At 37.1% G+C, this 18,748-nt stretch overlaps 2 protein-coding genes across 2 annotated transcripts; one reads left to right on the forward strand and one right to left on the reverse strand.

The window, feature by feature from the left end:
- Nucleotides 1-8,419: 8,419 nt before the first annotated feature.
- Nucleotides 8,420-13,855, forward strand: LOC306857222 (adenosine receptor A1-like). The gene is made up of 2 exons (XM_079397046.1): nt 8,420-9,190; nt 10,582-13,855. The coding sequence occupies exons 1-2, from the start codon at nt 8,862-8,864 to the stop codon at nt 11,240-11,242; spliced, it is 990 nt and encodes a 329-aa protein (XP_079253172.1). The 5' UTR covers nt 8,420-8,861; the 3' UTR covers nt 11,243-13,855.
- LOC306857236 (bcl-2-like protein 15) lies at nt 11,514-17,411 on the reverse strand. Its single transcript, XM_079397064.1, has 4 exons — nt 17,187-17,411; nt 16,460-16,575; nt 15,930-16,148; nt 11,514-14,025 (listed from the first exon to the last, which is right to left on the reverse strand). Exons 1-4 carry the CDS (start codon nt 17,284-17,286, stop codon nt 13,996-13,998), a joined length of 465 nt encoding a protein of 154 aa, XP_079253190.1. The 5' UTR covers nt 17,287-17,411; the 3' UTR covers nt 11,514-13,995.
- Between the last annotated feature and the right edge of the window lie 1,337 nt (nt 17,412-18,748).

The raw sequence follows: 18,748 nt of genomic DNA on the forward strand, positions 1-18,748 counted from the left end.
TTTCCTCCATGGTGCACTGAGGCTAAGGCCCCCAGTACGGTCCCGGATTCCTCCTTGGGACCTGGCTGTGGTGTTGGATGCTCTCTGTAGGCCTCCCTTCGAGCCTATTGAGGAGATCACTGATCGTAATCTCACCCTGAAGACTGTGTTTCTTCTGGCGATTTCTTCTCTGAAGAGAGTTGGGGATCTGCAGGCCCTGTCAGTGGCCCCTACTCACTTGGACTTTGCGCCTGGCATGGCTAAAGCCTTTTAGTACCCTCGGATAGGGTACATCCCCAAAGTTCCTTCTGTCACACCACAGCCTGTTGTACTGCAGGCCTTCAGTCCTCCTCCCTTTCGGAAGCCTAACCAGCAAAGGCTTAACTGTATGCGTCCACAGAGCTGCTCTGTGCAGAAGGGCGGACCAACTGCTGATTTGCTATGGTCCCCCTAAGAGAGGTCTTCCTGCTTCCAAGCAGACCCTCAGTCGGTGGATTGTGGATGCCATTAACATTGCCTACGAGTCCTCTGACCTCCCCTCTCCAATAGAAGTCAAGGCTCATTCCACTAGGAGTGTGGCGGCCTCCAAGTGGCGACCACTCCAGGCTCTTCCGTCCTCTCGCCACACACTGGGCAGGGACTGGTAAATCTGGCAGTGTGGATATCTCGTTCCCCTAGCGTTCTCGGACGCAGCTCAAGTTCCTGAAGAGGAACGTCTTATGGTGCGTTCACACCAGACACGAATGAAACATTAAGCGCGAGTTATTTACATGTTAAGTCAATGCAACGACATGAATAGACATCCGGCAGCGCAGATGACGCGATTCACGTGAATGACGCGGTGCGAATTTAGCGTTTCGGGCATTTGACGCGCGTAACGCGTGATTCGCGCAAATTGAAAAATCTGAACTTTGGCGGATATTCGCGCCACATTAACCAATCAGGAGCTTGCTCAAGTAGTGACGTGATTACGAGCGGAGGAATCCGAAACAACAATGGAGGACAAAATCATTGTCGCTGTATGTGGATACCCGGCGCTGTACGATAGACCAAAGATTACCTGTTAGATTGACCCAAAATGAATTATATCTTATGCTTATCCACTACAGAGACATCAGAGCCAGTGGCAAATGTCAGTAGGACTAGCCGAGGTTATACTCCTCTCTTCGGGATACATGAGCACGAGTGCCCGGTGATCGCGTGGAGCACATTTTCAAATAGGAGCTGTTTTTATAAATAAACCGCAGATTTCAGTTTTCCTCTCAACAAAATCCATGTTAGCCATTTCGCAATGAGACTGGAGCCGCCTGGCAGGAGCCCCTCCCATGAAGCGAATTGGCGTCTGTTGTGAAGTGAATTTCGCACACGAATGAAGCGAGTAAACTCAAAATGTTCAAGCGTCCAACTACGCGCGAATAGTTGCGTCTGGTGTGAACCACCCGTAAGGTTAGGTATGTAACCCCAGTTTCTCGAGGGAACGAGACGCTGCATCTCGATGCCACACTTCCTGCATCCCTGCCAGCGCTTGCTTCATTCCAGAGGCTAACGCCGGTTTCACCGCACATGGTTTTGTACCAGCTGGTCATTACCAGAGCCGTTGAGAAACAGAGTTACGACACTCCCATAGGCTTCCATAGGAACTTAGGAATGCGGAAGTAAAACGTGTCATGGAGCAGCCAATAGTTCCAAACAACCGATAGTTTCAGCATTGAAGCCCATTCATTTTAGTGCTTCTCAAGCACAGTCGCCAGACAGTTGAGGAAATTACAGCATTTTTTGCCATTTTAACGCATTAGTTTATCTCTCGGAAATCTGACCAGTAGTTGTATTTTATGAAACGCGTTGTAGTTAATGTTTATTTTTAGATAATAGGCAGTATATGCTATATTTGCAGTTAGATAACGTGGAGATATTATACAATAAAATATTTTGATGAATACAGTTGGTTGCCTTTTTTATTTTGAAGTATTTGCAAAACTTAAATTAAAATTTTTTTTCATTTACATTTATTAATTTAGCAGACGCTTTTATCCAAAGCGACTTATAATGTAGAAGCAAACAGACCAACGAAAGAGCAACACAATACAAGTGCTGTGACAAGTCTCAGTTAGTCTAGCACAGTTCACATAGCAATGATTTTTTTTTTAAATAAATATAAATAAATAGAATAGAATAGGTGTGCTAGTATTAATTGGTCAGATGGTGGCGAAAAAGATGTCTTTATATATATATTTTTTTTTAAATGGCTAAAACCATTTCTAGCATTTTTCTAGCAGTCATTGATATTCACTTGCGTATGCATAGGCCTACTGTATCTTATATTTTAACATAATATTGTATTAAAATGTGAATAATAAATGACCATAGATGAAGAAATATATATTAATACATCAATACATTTTGCATACTAATTCGATTTCTTATACTCTTTAAATAAGCATAATGTATTTCCTCATTTGTCTGCACATCCACAGGAATAAGTGTAACACAAAAACACACAAAGTCATGCCTCAAGTCTCCAATCTTTAAGCAGTTTACACTATTTATACTTTGCATACAAAGAAATGTAACCGCCTTATCCTGTGTGTTGCATTGTACTATGTTTTTACTCCTCCATAGTTAAACAAGAAAAATTCATTAATAGCTATTATTTCCATTAAACTCCACAGACAAAATGCTACTATCAGTGTATTAAACGAATTAATCAATGGACGTTTTGTGTTAATATTTGCCGGAAAATGCTGTAAGTATACCCGCTGTTGTTGTCTGACCCAATTAATCCCATTCAAACCTATGGACAGCTCGCAGTTGTTTGGAACTATTGAGAGCTCCATGAACCACGTGACCGCGCGGGCGGCGAGATCAAAGCGTGTCGCAACTCTGTTTCTCTACGGCTCTGGTCATTACGTCACCTCGCCCGTGACATCTCGCCCATCCATTGGACAGATTTAACTTGTATTCAGAGCCGGTTACGCTGAAGGCGTTCCCCTAGAGTTCTCGGACGCAGCGTCTCGTTCCCTCGAGACGTTTTTGATTATTAAATGACGTTTTTCCGTGTGCAATCGATCATTTTCGTTGGTGGTGCTAGGTCCGCACATCCTTTGCGCGAAAAGTATGCCGCAAAAAGAATAATTAAAAAGCTTTCTTTAAAAGACAAAAGAACATATGTATGTTTTCTTAATATAACAATTAAAAACCAACAGACAAATGAAAATGCGGGACAAAGGGTAAAAATGCTGTGCTGTGATCTCTATTTCTCTAATTCATATTAGGCTATTGGCTATTTTGTGTTAATATTTGCCGGAAAATGCTGTAAGTATACCCGCTGTTGTTGTCTGACCCAATTAATCCCATTCAAACCTATGGACAGCTCGCAGTTGTTTGGAACTATTGAGAGCTCCATGAACCACGTGACCGCGCGGCGGCGAGATCAAAGCGTGTCGCAACTCTGTTTCTCTACGGCTCTGGTCATTACGTCACCTCGCCCGTGACATCTCGCCCATCCATTGGACAGATTTAACTTGTATTCAGAGCCGGTTACGCTGAAGGCGTTCCCCTAGAGTTCTCGGACGCAGCGTCTCGTTCCCTCGAGACGTTTTTGATTATTAAATGACGTTTTTCCGTGTGCAATCGATCATTTTCGTTGGTGGTGCTAGGTCCGCACATCCTTTGCGCGAAAATTATGCCGCAAAAAGAATAATTAAAAAGATTTCTTTAAAAGACAAAAGAACATATGTATGTTTTCTTAATATGACAATTAAAAACCAACAGACAAATGAAAATGCGGGACAAAGGGTAAAAATGCTGTGCTGTGATCTCTATTTCTCTAATTCATATTAGGCTATTGGTAAAAAAAAATATATATATAGAAATATAGAAATATAAAATATTCAGTGTGTAAGGAAAATACAATTCACATTTTTGGATGTTTTTTTGGGGGGGAAAGGGTCTCTTATATGCAGACTGCATTTATTTGATCAAGTAATATTGTAAAATATTATTACAATTTAAAGTTTACTTTTTTTCTATATGAATATGTTTTAAAATGTAATTGATTCCTGTGAAGCAAAGCTGAATTTTATGCATTATGACTTCAGTGTCCTTCAGAAATCATTCTAAATGCTGATTTACTGCTCATGAAATATTTCTTATTATTTTCGATGCTGACAACACTTGCCATGCTTAATATTTTTGTGGAAACTAATAAATTTTTTCAGAATCGTTTGATGAATCTTTGATAAACCGCATATATTTGAATTATAAACCTTAAAGATACAGTGAATCACTGTAAATTTTGATCAGTTTAAAACATTTGTGTTTGCTAAATAAAATTGTTAATTTGAATTCATTTCTTTTAATAACAACAGCAACAAAAATTTTACTGAGCCCAAACTTGGCACTAAATTTATTTTTTTCTTTCTTTAAAAAGTATAAAAGTTTTGCATCTGTAACCTTAACAACCCAATTGTTTGGTATTTATAGTCTTTTCAGTTAAAACTTCTTACACAAAGCATGGCAAGACTTAATCAACAAAGACAAATAGTGGACAAAAACTGAAAGGCACCATCAAACATAACAAGGACTGTGTCCAAACAACAACCACTGAGAACTTCAAAAACCTAACATCCATGTCTTTAATCACAGACACCATTGCTAAAATGTGAAAAGATGATCTACATCTATAGCAGCTCAATCACCTGATTTCTTTATCAAATCTTTTTCAGTTTTGGAGAGAAGAGAAGCAGATTTCCTCCTTCAACAGCTTAAAGATGTTTTGATATATAGATAACATTCCACTGGAGACTATTCAAAGTTTTAAGAAGGTAGAAAGCTGTAGCAAATGGTGGTGAAAACACCCTAATAAAGAAAAAGTTGTTTGTGTTCTTTTGTCCAAGTCCTGTATCTTAAACCTCTTTAGACTTCAAAGGGTGAGTCACAAAACTCTTATTGATTTAAAGCCTCTTATATGCAGTGGACTGATAACAGCTTTCTTTGTAAAAAGCAGTGGAGACATAATTTAATGGCATTAAATTACTGCTCTGGTGGGTGCTGAATAAAAAAACACTTGGATAATTATGTTGTTCTGCAAAAGCCAGCAAAATTTCACCATGTGAACTTTACACTACATTTGTATCTATTTATTTATTTTTCCCAATTGAGATTTTATACCTTCTCTCTGACTTTTAATTTTCAATGGTCATTTTCTTTAGCTGCTGTGCCTTTAAGGCTCCAATTAATTCAATAGTCCATTCCATGTAATGTATGTGGCTCTGCTTATTACAGGACATTACGGCAGTCCATTTGGAAAGAGCAAACTGAAAATTCCTGGAACAAAAGCTCAAATTGCACACCGTCTATCGAAATAGCACACATGAAGTGTAGCACTCTAGAAAAACACTGAATGACGTCAGTCAAACACAAGACCAATATCTGCCCTCTCCACGGTTTTCATTGTCCCTCATATGATCAAAGCCCCTCTGACATTCATGCCATATTGAGACAGAGGAATAATTGTGAGCCCCTTGTTGTGAGAATTGTTTTTTACAGATGAACCCTCCTTGCATTTTGTCTAGAAAATGTCTGTTGTCTTCCTGCCCAGGAGAGTCTTAAAATGAACCTCTATTCCTCTTCTCAGCTACTTAATACAATTTCAGTTTGATTGAGGAAGGAACCAATAAGCACATGAAATCCTTTCTGATGAGATCTGTAATGTTGTTGATCCTCACTGTCCATTGTGTTAGATTGCACCAATGCAAAATGATCAAAAACGAGACAAAAATTAGTAGCTCAGTGTTGTCTGGGTGCATCACCTTAAAAAAAAAAAAAAAAAAAAAAAAAAAAAAATATATATATATATATATATATATATATATATATATATATATATATATATATATAATTATTTATTTACAACAAATATATTTGTGAAAATATGTTTTAAAATACATGTATGTAAATATATTTTCAGACAATAATTGTTGGCCATTTTTGTATATTTTTTAAAATATATTATTATATTTAAAAATATGTTTTGCCCTTCATATATTGCGAACATATAACACATATAAAAATAATAATAAAATCAGCAAGGACCATACTTTTCAAAGTAAAAAAAACATATAAATATACTAAAGATATTCCATCCACATTTGTATTAAGTCTAAATGTAGACTACTGATTGGAAATGTATTTTCTTGCCCCTGAAATACATTTTGAAATATATTTTGGTATGTGAAGGTTGAAACTAAATATATTTTTAATTAAAAAAATATATACAAATATTTGATTTACCTTCAATGTTTTCAACATAAGTTTAGCATTTATTTACAATATATTGTGGCTGAACAAATATAAATACATTGCCGTATGGAGTTACAGGCACAGTAAGGAATGGCAGGAAAACATCCTGTTGTAAATTCATGATGTGTGTCTTCTGTTTATAAGCAGCCCTGCTGTGCCTCATCTGTATCCCGCTGAAGGCAACCCAGCTTAGCATGACTGCTCAAAGGGGAATCTGGCTTGAAACATCTCATTTTCGGTGGTCACAATAAGAATGGCAGCACACACTGGGGAGTTTGTCTGTGATAGAGGCTTTTCAGAAGGGGTTTATTGTAAGACCACCAAGTGGGCACCAGGCAGAAGCTCCTGCCATCCACGAAAAGCAATTGGCTCATATAATCAATTCCACTCAACATTTATGAAATCTAGAGGTGTGTGAAGTATCTATCTATCTATCTATCTATCTATCTATCTATCTATCTATCTATCTATCTATCTATCTATCTATCTATCTATCTATCTATCTATCTATCAGACATAACTCAATAATTTATAATAACTAAAAAAAATATGAATATAAATATAGATTATTACTACACACTGAAAAACTAATAAAATACTAATAAAAACTATTTTAAGCTTTCACGGCTGTGCTGTTTGTCTTTTATTTATGATATTTACATCTCCATATTTTACCTGCTATGAGTCCATAAAAATTGCACAGGCTCTGACGATGATTCAATTCAATTCAATTCAAGTTTATTTGTATAGAGCTTTTTTTATTTGTATAGCGCTTTTTGCGATACAAATCGTTGCAAAGCAGCTTTGCAAGAAATTAAGTTTCTACAATATATTTATATATTGTAGAAACTTAATATATTTAACATATGGCAAAGTTTGGTAATTCTGTATGTTGTCTGAGGATTGGCATCCTCTGAAGTCCTCTGATGATGATTTGATAATAAATGTGCTTCTATATATATATATAATCTATAGGCCTATATATATATATTTCCTTCATTTTAAGTAGGTTTATGAACCAACTTTTTGTGCATGTTTGAGAGACCTTCTAAATCACATCTGAGCTATAAAAAGTGTATCTTTTGTAGGTTAGAATTTAAGGAAGTGGTACAATAATTCCTTCAGACACATCACCGAAACCAAAAATGATAACCACTGATAACTTTCTCTGTTTGTGTTTGCATGCAAACATTAGTATCTAGCTAAATGATTTACCATTAATATTACATAACTTTTATTCATACTTAAAAACTGCTGAGACAGCTTACTCATATTTGTCACCATTTTTCTTCAAAATAAAGCTGAAAGAGAACCAACTCTTCTGTTTCCATTGCGCAAGCCATCGTAGGCAGTATTAATCATGTAAGCAGAAGTGTTGTGCTTTTTCAAACTGACACGTGTGGGACAGATTTTGAAGTCATGAATTTTTAACCTCAAAAAAATAAATATATATATGCTTAAATGTTAAGAAAAGAATGAATACTATAGTAAAGAATGTGTTTATAGAATGCTGATGTCTTAAATCACCCATTCACCAGCATATATATTGCCAGTATTTAAGTTCTAAAACCCCAAAATTTAAAAACTGCATTATGTGCAATTTACATGTTTTCATACATTTTTATTTTAAGTTGAGTGTTGTTAATCTATTTAAAAATAAATAAATAGTTGTTAGGCCCAATTGTAACCTTATAATGTAAAAGGGCTCCCTATAGTTCTAAGCAGAAGCTGAGGTAGATTTTTATCACTAAGAACATTTAAACTATAACTTTAATGTATTTAAAGAAAGAACAACTTGTTCAATAAACCATGGTTTATTTTTTTAAAAAGTTATATTTTTGTGTATCCTTACACACCTAATGATTGATAGATAGATAGATAGATAGATAGATAGATAGATAGATAGATAGATAGATAGATAGATAGATAGATAGATAGATAGATAGCAAGTTATCTGAGACGCACGCACCCTATATAGATTCAAATTGATGTGAATACCAACTTAATCAACTGCGACTCATTAAGTTCATCAGGTGCTGTTGCGCGCTCCTGCCGCGCTCTCGTAGCATCTGATTGGTGAAACTTGCGCTGGCGTGCACGAGGAGCCTGTCTGTGGAGCCGATGTGCGAGTTATTGCGCTGTTTCAAAGTTAAGGTGACCGTCAGACCTCACAGGATTTATCGACATCGACTGACACGTGTTCGGGTTTAATTCTGAACCATATGAGAGCCGTCTTGACTGACTGTGGCGCACAGGGTTTGAGTCACGCGCAGATCGCCTCTTATGAACTGTAACTGCATGTAATGTGCGGGAAATGTGGTCGTGGACGGTCTGAAGTGACTCATATTAATTCACTGTGGACTCTGGACTGCACGCCCGGACATGACGAGGAATAGGATCGTGGTGCCGCGACGCATTTCGGAGAAGAAACGCAACTGTATGCCATGTAACTTTGGCACCGACATGTAAACCAGAATAAAGCGACAGTTTGGACTCGTTTGACGTACCGGCAGTCTTTTCGTTAAAAAAAAAACGGGGAATATTTTATCCTGTTCAACATAAGCGCGTGCACTCATGCAAAGATGCCTGGTGTCCTGGGTCTCTACATTGGGATGGAGGTGCTCATCGCCCTTTCCTCTGTCATTGGGAATGTGATGGTGGTCTTGGCTGTGAGAATCAACCGATCTCTACGAGACACGACTATTTATTTCATCGTCAGTCTGGCTCTGGCGGACATTGCTGTCGGGGCACTTGTGATTCCTCTGGCCATAACCATAAGCATCGGACTGAAGACTCATTTTTACAGCTGTCTGCTCGTTGCTTGTACTGTACTGGTGCTAACGCAAAGTTCAATTCTCGCCCTCCTGGCTATTGCTATTGACCGCTATCTGAGGGTCAAGATACCAATGAGGTAATAAGATGTGTGTTGCTTGTTCATTTCACTGGGATTTTCATTTCATATTTCCAGTTCTGTTTTCTTTTTCTGAATGCATGATGGTTTCGTGTCATCAATGTGGAGGATGTATTGAAGTTGAGGTGACTGTGAAATGATGCTTACCACAAGTCAGTCTTTAAGGGATAGGCTATTTGACCCAAAATTAAATTAAAATGGTAATTTACTCACCCTTTTGTGATTTCAAACACGTATGACTTCTTGTTTCATTCCGTGGAACACAAAGGTGAACTATCAAAGAATATTGATACAATTGAAATGTTGTAATGTCAAGTCTAAAAAGAACTCCAAATCGCAACAAAAGTGTCATAAAATGTATTTATGCACCATATTTTAATCTTCTTAATCATACAATAACTTTGTGTGAGAAACAGACCGAAATTTTTGTCTTTGCTATCGTAATCTTGAAAATAATATTCTTTAATTAGCATGGATTCATACTTGTCACATGAAAATTTTTATTTAGAGACTGAGAAACCATGTGACGATGAGAAATACTAAGGTAACATCTTTGCTTTCAGACCATGCAGTGATGTTTGACCTGGGTGGGTGTGCCGTGGGCTGCAGTGTTTCTCAATTTATTGCTGTGTTATGGAATCCACTTTCAAAGTCACCTTCAAACCATGTCTCTCTCACCGTTTTTAATTTCCTGTCCTGTCCATGGCCTCCCTTTGAATGTGAAGTTGGAGTTAGAGAGTTTGAACATTTATGAGTCAAAACAATTAGGCAGAAAGACCGTTTTGCAGCATTAGCTACTTCTGATTGCGTAGAAGAACAGCTAGAATTACATGCTTTTCCTTAATTTTAATGATTAAATAGGATTATAACATACAAGTCTGAGGTAATTACACTGGACAAGTGCATAGTTTGGTCAAACAAGCAACTAGTGCCAATTTGCCAGCTGAGTGGATGGCATGCTTCACTAGCTTCATTTGTGTTGTCTGAAAAGACCTTGTACTCTTCACAGAGAAGGGATTGTTACTAAATCAAAATGTAATCCTTCTCAGCAGAGTTTATAGTGGCTCAGCTCAACTTTCATTCGCTCAGTTATGTCATTTTTAATGCAAAGATGACATTAAAAGAATTGTTTGAGATGTCTTTGTTATGGGCTAGGGTTAGGGGTAAGGGTAGGGTTAGGTCAAATGATGTCGTCTTTGCATTAAAAATGACATAACTGAGCAAATGACACTTAATGACAGTTGTCATAAACATGCATAAAACCTCCTTCATATTCATGACGTGTCATGTCATGATTGTGAAGGTGTCATGTGAGTCTTATGCACACCCCTTCAAGTAAAGTGTTACCCCATTGTCTCTGAGTTGTTTAAAAATTTAATTTTTTTTCACAGCTATAAAAGAGTGGTGACTCGAAAGCGTGCTGGCACTGCAGTGATAGCATGCTGGATGGTGGCCATCGTAGTCGGCCTGACACCCATGTTGGGCTGGAACAATCTGGAGAAGCTACGCCAGACCAACGGTGCCTTGGGTGCTGACCTTCTCGTAACCTGTAAGTTCGAGAATGTCATCAGTATGGAGTACATGGTCTACTTCAACTTCTTCGGATGGGTGCTGCCACCGCTCGTGCTCATGTTGCTCATCTACGCTGAGATCTTCTACATGATCCACAAGCAGCTCAACAAGAAGGTCACCGCCAACCAGACCGACCCCACTCGATATTACGGAAAAGAACTCAAGCTGGCGAAATCTCTCGCGCTTGTGCTCTTCTTGTTTGCAGTCAGCTGGTTGCCGCTGCATATCCTGAATTGCATCACTCTCTTCTGCCCTAGTTGTGACAATTCAATGTGCCTTCTTTACGTGGCTATCTTGCTCAGTCATGGCAACTCCGCTGTCAATCCCATCGTTTATGCATTCCGCATTAAGAAATTCCGGAATGCTTTCGTCAAGATCTGGAAACAGTATGTGTGTTGCACGGAGGATCCACGTCTGGGCGATCAGCCCAGCTTTCGCATAGATAGCAAAGAGAGAAGACTGAGGGAGAATGACATCTGATGCTATGCTAACCAGGTCTTCTCCACAAGAAGCACTTTTTAAAGTATGACAGTATAGATGAGTTTATTGGGGAAATGCAGTCTGGGATGTATGCTGTCATTTGTGAGAATACGTTTGCCACAGAAATGGAGACGATTGAACATTATTTGCAATGTTTCTTTGAAAACCCAGTCAATGGTGCATAGAATGAATTGCATCGTTAGTGAGGGACCATTAAATAAATGAAAATGGCATGTTTTAGAGGAATAGCCACACAGTACAACTTGCATTCACATCTGTGGGAAAATGTTTATTCGATTATGATTTCCTTTTGTGCTGTGGTTCATTCGAATGCGGCCATCACAAAGGGCTTCGTATAATGAAGGCAAAACTGCAGACTCGTAAATGTCAGCGCTTATGAGTACACAAAACTACACTCGTCTTTAGTCTGGAGCATAAACGCATCTAAGGACTTTGAGAAAGGACATTGAGAATGTAATCTGAGGTCATTTTTATATGCCAGCGAATTCATGTATGGGATTTGGAGTTATTTGTCATTCGCCGCTTTTTAAGACAAGCGCAAATAGGAGGCAGCTAGGCCTGCATTGTCTTAAAGGAATAGTTTCTAAAAACAGAAAATTCTGTCATCGTTTACACACCCTTGTGTCGTGTCGTATGAGAAGATATTTTTAAAAATGTCCATAGAATGAAAGCCAATGGAGTTCAGAGTTATTTTGGGCTCTATTGGACTTCATTCAAAACGGCTAAAACGTTCATGAAAATGTGTTTAGCCGAAAAAAATCATACAGGCTTGAATAAAAGATGACAGAACTTTAATTTTTGTCCCTTTAAGCAGAACTTTGCGTGATTCTATTAGTCCAATATTGTTTTTGCCATGTTAGAAAACATTTTTAATAAACTGTTTTTGTAGATGGTTCAGTCTAAATGAAATGGTTTGCCTTATTAATACCCATCTCTACTGTATGTTTAGCAGAATAACCTCTGGAAATTGACGATGCATTTTCATATTTGCTTTGGTGAGAATATCCTGTTTGCGTGGGCTTATAAGAAATGCAGCCTTCGATTTTACTGCATGATGCTGAAATTAAACAAAACTGTAGGGGATTAACATTTAGATTGCTCAAAACTAGGGGCCTGAGAAAAGATAGGAAAAGATAGACAGGAAGGAACCAAGAATAAATCAAGATTGAATGATACTGCCTGAGGTTTAGTGTGTGTGTTTTTTAATTGAGATGCGTTGTTAAAATAACCTGTGAGAGTGCAGTTGGATCGCTTAAATGTTCAGGGCTGTGTTTCCCAAAAGCATCGTAAGCTTAAGTACATCGTAGACCCATTGAAACCAATGGAGCTACGATCAACTTTGGCTTACGATGCTTTTAGAAACACAGCCCAGGCCTCTAATAAGGCAAGGACATTCAGAGCTTTCACTGAAATTGCTAATTTCTCCAAGTTGTATTAGAAGAACAGAAAAATCGCTGAAATTTGGGTGTCCTCTGCATGGTTCCTGATTTTTGACTCTATGTCCTGAAAATAGGTGGCAGTGAGTGAAGTGTCCTTTGAACTAGCTCTGATAAATGGTTTGACCTTTTCAAGCCAGGCAATCCACACAATTCTTGTGTTGTGTTTCCTGTGAAGCAACTATTCTCAAACCTCCTGGGTAGATTCTGATGTAAGATCAAAGCTGACGTGGTGACTTGTTTCCGCTTCATCAATGGTATACATCCGACCTCCATTTCTCCTTTACTGGATGCCAACTGGAGAATTTAACTAGTTTTAAGTTGAAGGACATAAACATTCTGGATTTTTTATTTTTATATCTAGTTCAAGTGACTCACAAGCTGCAATTACCTACATCGATGTGTCTTAATCAATTACCTTTTAATAAACTGCAGCTTAACCTGTCAGTAAAAGCATGCTGTGAGGAATGATCAAAGGGTTAATAGCGTTATCGGATATTATAACAGCTCATGGTGGCCACTTCCTCCATGTGATTCTGTTTACCGACAACAAAGCCTACAGAAGCAATGGTTTTATTTGGCCTAAATGATACAAATGCTACGCTTTTTCCACAAATTGCAGTTGTGAATCACTCTCTGTAGTGTGAACAGAAGATGGGAACTCGGTACTGTGGTGCCCCCCTGTGATGGTTTGACTAAGCGCTAAAGGGCTCATGACTAAAAGTAAGGCATATCAAATTATTTTTAAGTAGAAAATAAACACGCTTATGTTGAATTAACTTTAAAGTGGCCCAGTAATTATTAGTGAGCAATGATGTTATTTCCTTATTGTACTAGATTGCAATAAAACCATAAACCACAAAAATGTCTTGACATGTCCACTTCATGTTCATTTGATCTCCAATGAGAGAAAAGTCTAACATTTCACTAATGTTTACTACAACATGCATGTCCCTATTACACCAACACATTTGTTCAAAGTGATTCATTTTAAAGGATTTAAAATAACAGTTTTACTCCACATCAATGATATAAAGAAACTTGACTACATAAGACACACAAGTCTATTATTTAAAAAAGAACTGTTGGTTGAGAGTTCCTGCATCAGCTGAAATACTCAAACAAATATCTGTATTAGAATAAAAATGTAAACATTAAAAAACTTTGTTGGTTGTGATTGTCTGAAAAGAGCACCTTGGCAACTGATTGACATTTATAGTTCATCCTTCATTACAAATCAGAACTTCAGAGGAATGATTGAGGGGCTCTCAGAGAAAGAGACAATGCTCTCCAATCTCAACACATGCTGTTCTTTGAGACAGAAACCTGGAAAAGAAAAACAAGAAAAAACTTCAGACAGTTTGCATGTTTAAGCATCCCAAAATGAAATTAAAATCCAGCAGACCAATACTTATTTGTTGAGGTCAAGTATAATAGGGTGTTTGGTGGGATTTGGGGCCAAAAACATAGCTTTATTTGTTAAAAGTGAGGGAATACAAATGTAAGAATCTGTTATGACATAAAAAAGCTGTTGAGGTGAACTGCATAGACCTCAGACAGTAATGCCATATTTTTATTTTTTGACAGGAATGTAAAAAATAAGACTGTGAGGGACTGAAAATTACGGGATATAGGCCCTTTATATGGTGTGTGCGCCATTGTAAAGCTTTTAAGTCTTATCTATCCATCAAAGTTGTGTTAAATTCAATATGGCGTCTAACCTGACTATTGGGCGTTTGAGGTGAACTTGATGGCGTCAGTTTATTGACTAGATTCAATTTTTTTAAGTGAATGGTTCTAACTATTTCAAACTATGTGTGAATGTTGACATGTGTCTAGTTCTCATAACCAAGTGCTGCTTAAATAATTTAGGGGTAATGTTACTGTCCAGTCCTGGTCCTAGATGGCCACTTTCCTGCAGAGTTAAACTCCATCCAGCCCCAACACACTTGCCTCGAAGTTTCTAGTGATACTGAAGACTTTGATTAGCTGATTTAGGTGTTTAACTGGGGCTAGATATAAACTCTGCTGGAAGGTGGACACCCCTGCTTCAGATGCTTTGGTTTATAGAGGTAATTTCGTTAATTAAAACTGCAATGAAAAATATTCATTGAACTTTTCCATGACAAAAATGGGATAACATCAGCTTGCAATATTGTTGAAGAAATGACAAGACCAAAATATAGTGAAAAAAAACCAACAACCTCTATATAAAAAATTTCACCATTTTCTTTCGGTGAGTTTTTTTTGTTTTTGTCGTTTTAATAAAAGGATGTGAATATAATTTTAGTGGAACTGATATTAGGAATGCCACTGTTTTAGCTTTTCAGAGAAGATTTGGAGTTTTACCAGTTTTCATGAAGTAGAGATTGTGTTTGTTTATGATATGAGTTATGATAAGAGGTCACAAAGAGGTCACATTTACTTTTGGAATCCACATTTAAATGGAATCCAGAAAAAAATAATAATAATAATAATAATAATAATAATGTAAAACAGACTTTGGTAAACATAAAACTGAATTTGAAGGAAAATTAATACAAATAAATAAAATTTAATTTTTGTTAAACTTTTAAAAAATTGCTGCTAAATTGTGTTGATTAGATATGCTTTTTGTTTAATAAATTTATATTTAACCATTAAATCAGAGTCCAGAAAAAAATCTAAAAAAATAAATAAATTAAATTTTGGTGGTGGTGATGGCGCAGTGGATAAGACACATGCCTTTGGTGTGAGAGACCCGGGTTCGAATCCACTGTGAGACACCAATGTGTCCCTGAGCAAGACACTTAACCCCTAGTTGCTCCAGAGGCGTGCGACCTCTGACATATATAGCAATTGTAAGTCGCTTTGGATAAAAGCGTCAGCTAAATGAATAAATGTAAATTAAAAAAAAAAAAAAAAAAAAAAAAAAAAAAAACTGAATCCAATCCACGGAATTTGGAAAAATAAATAAAACAGAACTTGGGGAAAAAATAAAACGCATTTCATGGGGCCCTACATTCATTTTAATAGGAATTTGTGCGATTGGAAGTTCCACACGAGGGCAAAAAAGTTCCCCATGCAGATTTCACTCATGTTCAAGTTGGTCATGTGAATTTGCCATGCTGACCAACAAGAAGCTGCTTGTTTTGAAAGTTACCAATCCTGCTGAAGACATACTCAAGTCTCTTGGTCAAGGAAGAGACTTAAGGAAGCAGTTAATGTAAATCTGATAAAAGAATCCTCACCCAGCCCCCTTGCTCTGCAATCCAGTTTGTCAGACGGTTGTTGACGAATCCCATCATAGCGACCTCGACAACGTTAGTCATGTCAGGGCAGTTTTTCTTTATACGGAGTCCCAGTGTGATGGCGGCCTTGAGAAGCTGCTTCTCTGAGGCCACTTCTGCTCTTTCCACAACCCACATCTTACACAAGCTGTCTACACTATCACTGAAGGCAGTCATCACCTAGAAGACAAACACGCGTCAGAGGCTACAGTTATGGTCAAACACGTGGTTACTGTGCAACTAACACAAGGCTTCGCTATCACACCCAAACAGGAAATACTTCATTCATTGAGACTGCTCAAGAAGTTTCACTTTTAGTTTCAGGGAAGAAATGGAAACTATAAACAGCACTGCTTTACAGTGGCCTTTACAGTAATTATGAGTGGACCAGGAACAAAGTAACACTGATAAAATATCCAATGTTCACAAAATGACACAAACGGTCTTCAGATTAGTCGACTGGTGTCTGAAGATGAACAGTTTGGACTCACCTGATCGGCTGCAGCTTTCTGTACATTCTTCATCAATGGCTGGATCACTCTCTCATCATAATCGTCACCCAGTTGCCTGAGCTTTGAGGCTATTTTTTCAGCGTCAAATGAGTTCTCTGCACAACAAGTAGTTTAAAACTAATTTTTGAAAGACTTGGTTATTGTGCGCTTACATGTTTTTTACAAAATACAAGACAAAATAATTACAAGAGAGGAACATTTAAGGATGTTGTCGTAATAGCAGGTTTTTAAATTGTGAATTTTAATGAAGTGTAATCACTAAATCATTGTTTCAATTGTGTAAGGTTACATCAATAAAATCAGCTTGTAAAAGATGTCACATAACCTACATTTACCTCAGAAAATCCACAAAAAACAAGTAACTTGTGAGGAGCATTTTAATCAATACATGCAATATATTACATATTCACTATACTTTAACTTAGTGATATTTACCATATGTAGGGAAAAAAATCTACAAGTTAATACGTTTATGTAACGTTATATTTGAACGTCGTACTGGAGTAGAAACCATTCTATCATTAATAGGTTGATATACGAACCACCTCATGTGGATTTTATTTGAGTTATGATTTATCTCAAATATGTGTTTCGAAAACAAGGTTAGCTAAACCAATGAGTCAGCTAATTACATGCAAGGTGTTAGCAAGTCATAGTCCTTAAGGGACATTTTCATAGAATGACTCAAATACTCAAATGCACTTACCATTATCAGCACCATCATGCTCCACCATACCAGTAAGTTCATCTTGTAAGAGGCAGTGTATGACTTCGCATGTTTGTTTCTGAATTTCAGCTGCCGCCATTGTGTTTACCGGTGTTACAATACATTCATTTCCTTAGAAATGTGGTTTGACTGGGTGGCGCCGGATTTATATTCATATTGTGCGCGTGCGCGTGCGCTTGAGACAAAGGACAACCAAACGGGACTGAAAATATAAGACGCACACACTCCTCAAATCGTCGCATATAGTAATTGCTTCCTTTCTTGTTATAGCAACTTTTATTTAAACTATATATATATATATATATATATATATATATCAGTGGCGTGCGGTGGTGTTTTAAAATGAGGAGGCAGTTTTATATTTGTGTGTGTGTGTGTCTGTTACACTTAATGTTGTCACATTTTCATTGGTAAAAAAATATTACATAAAAAAGAGAACAAATATAATAATATTTTGTATTTTATTAATATTATTTTTTATTGTATTTAATCATTTTAATACTAATTATACATTTCATAGTGTTTTTATGCATTTGTATTTGCAGTAACAATTTGAACAATATTCTAGAAACAATAAGGTTTCATTAGTTAACTACTTTAGTTAACATGAACTAAGAATAAACAATAGCCTACTTCTACAGCATTTATTAATCTTAGTTAATATGAATACGGAAGCCTGTGTCTCACATTATTCCCATAGAAAAAAAAAAAAAACACAACAAACACTATTCTGTCTGTTTTTTTATTATACCTGTTACAATCCCTAGCTATTTTAAGGGGTATAGGAAATAACATTAATTGCTGAGGTCCAATCTCGACCCGATACCCGCGTAAGCAATAACAACCAAAGCGCTAAAGGCAATAAACCAGTGTTTATTTACAATTTTTACAGTGGGAAAACTCTTGTCCCTAAACCAGTCAATATAATATTTACATAAAAAACTAATTAATATTATTAATTAGTAATTAGTAATACACAAATTAGTAATACAATTTCTGATCATCCTCCATAACACGGTGGTTATTTACAACTCATATCAATATGTAAACACTTGTGTTACCACTGCAATGACTGACGCATTTGAATTGCATTCCAAAGAGATCCGTTATCAGCCCCTCAGTGGAAAACGAATCCATAACTGTACCGGCCGGCTCGGATGGGCACGGAATGGAACGATTATGAAAATAGAACCATTCAGCGCGATGGTGGAAAAGCAGCTAAAGATTTCTTCTCTTCTGTGTCATTCTGGCACCATTATCAAGAGTACCATGATGTATGGGTGTGCATTCCGCTTCTCGTAAACAAGGTGCAGCGCCGTGATACTCTCATAAATGGTGGTGGACTTACCCAGAAGAGAAGAAATCATTGAATAAAGTCGTTATTTTTGTTTTCTCAGAGTATTCTCATAGCTTCATAAAATAACGATTGAACCACTGATGTCACATGGACTATTTTACCGATGTCTACTAGGTTTCTGGGCCTTGAACATGTCAGTTGCGTTGCTGTCGGGTCAGAAAGCTCTCGGATTTCATCAAAAATA

This window comes from Barbus barbus (genome assembly GCF_936440315.1).
Source record: "Barbus barbus genome assembly, chromosome: 37".
NCBI lineage: Eukaryota > Metazoa > Chordata > Actinopteri > Cypriniformes > Cyprinidae > Barbus > Barbus barbus.

What these genes read in the sequence shown, in the direction of transcription:
- LOC306857222 (XM_079397046.1), top strand. Translation starts at nt 8,862, where the DNA reads ATGCCTGGTGTCCTGGGTCTCTACATTGGGATGGAGGTGCTCATCGCC. An exon ending in AGGGTCAAGATACCAATGAG is followed by an intron (nt 9,191 to 10,581) that starts GTAATAAGATGT and finishes TTTTTTTCACAG; the next exon opens with CTATAAAAGAGTGGTGACTC.
- LOC306857236 (XM_079397064.1), bottom strand. Translation starts at nt 17,286, where the DNA reads ATGGCGGCAGCTGAAATTCAGAAACAAACATGCGAAGTCATACACTGC. An exon ending in GCATGATGGTGCTGATAATG is followed by an intron (nt 16,576 to 17,186) that starts GTAAGTGCATTT and finishes CTTGTTGTGCAG; the next exon opens with AGAACTCATTTGACGCTGAA. An exon ending in AGAAAGCTGCAGCCGATCAG is followed by an intron (nt 16,149 to 16,459) that starts GTGAGTCCAAAC and finishes TTTGTCTTCTAG; the next exon opens with GTGATGACTGCCTTCAGTGA.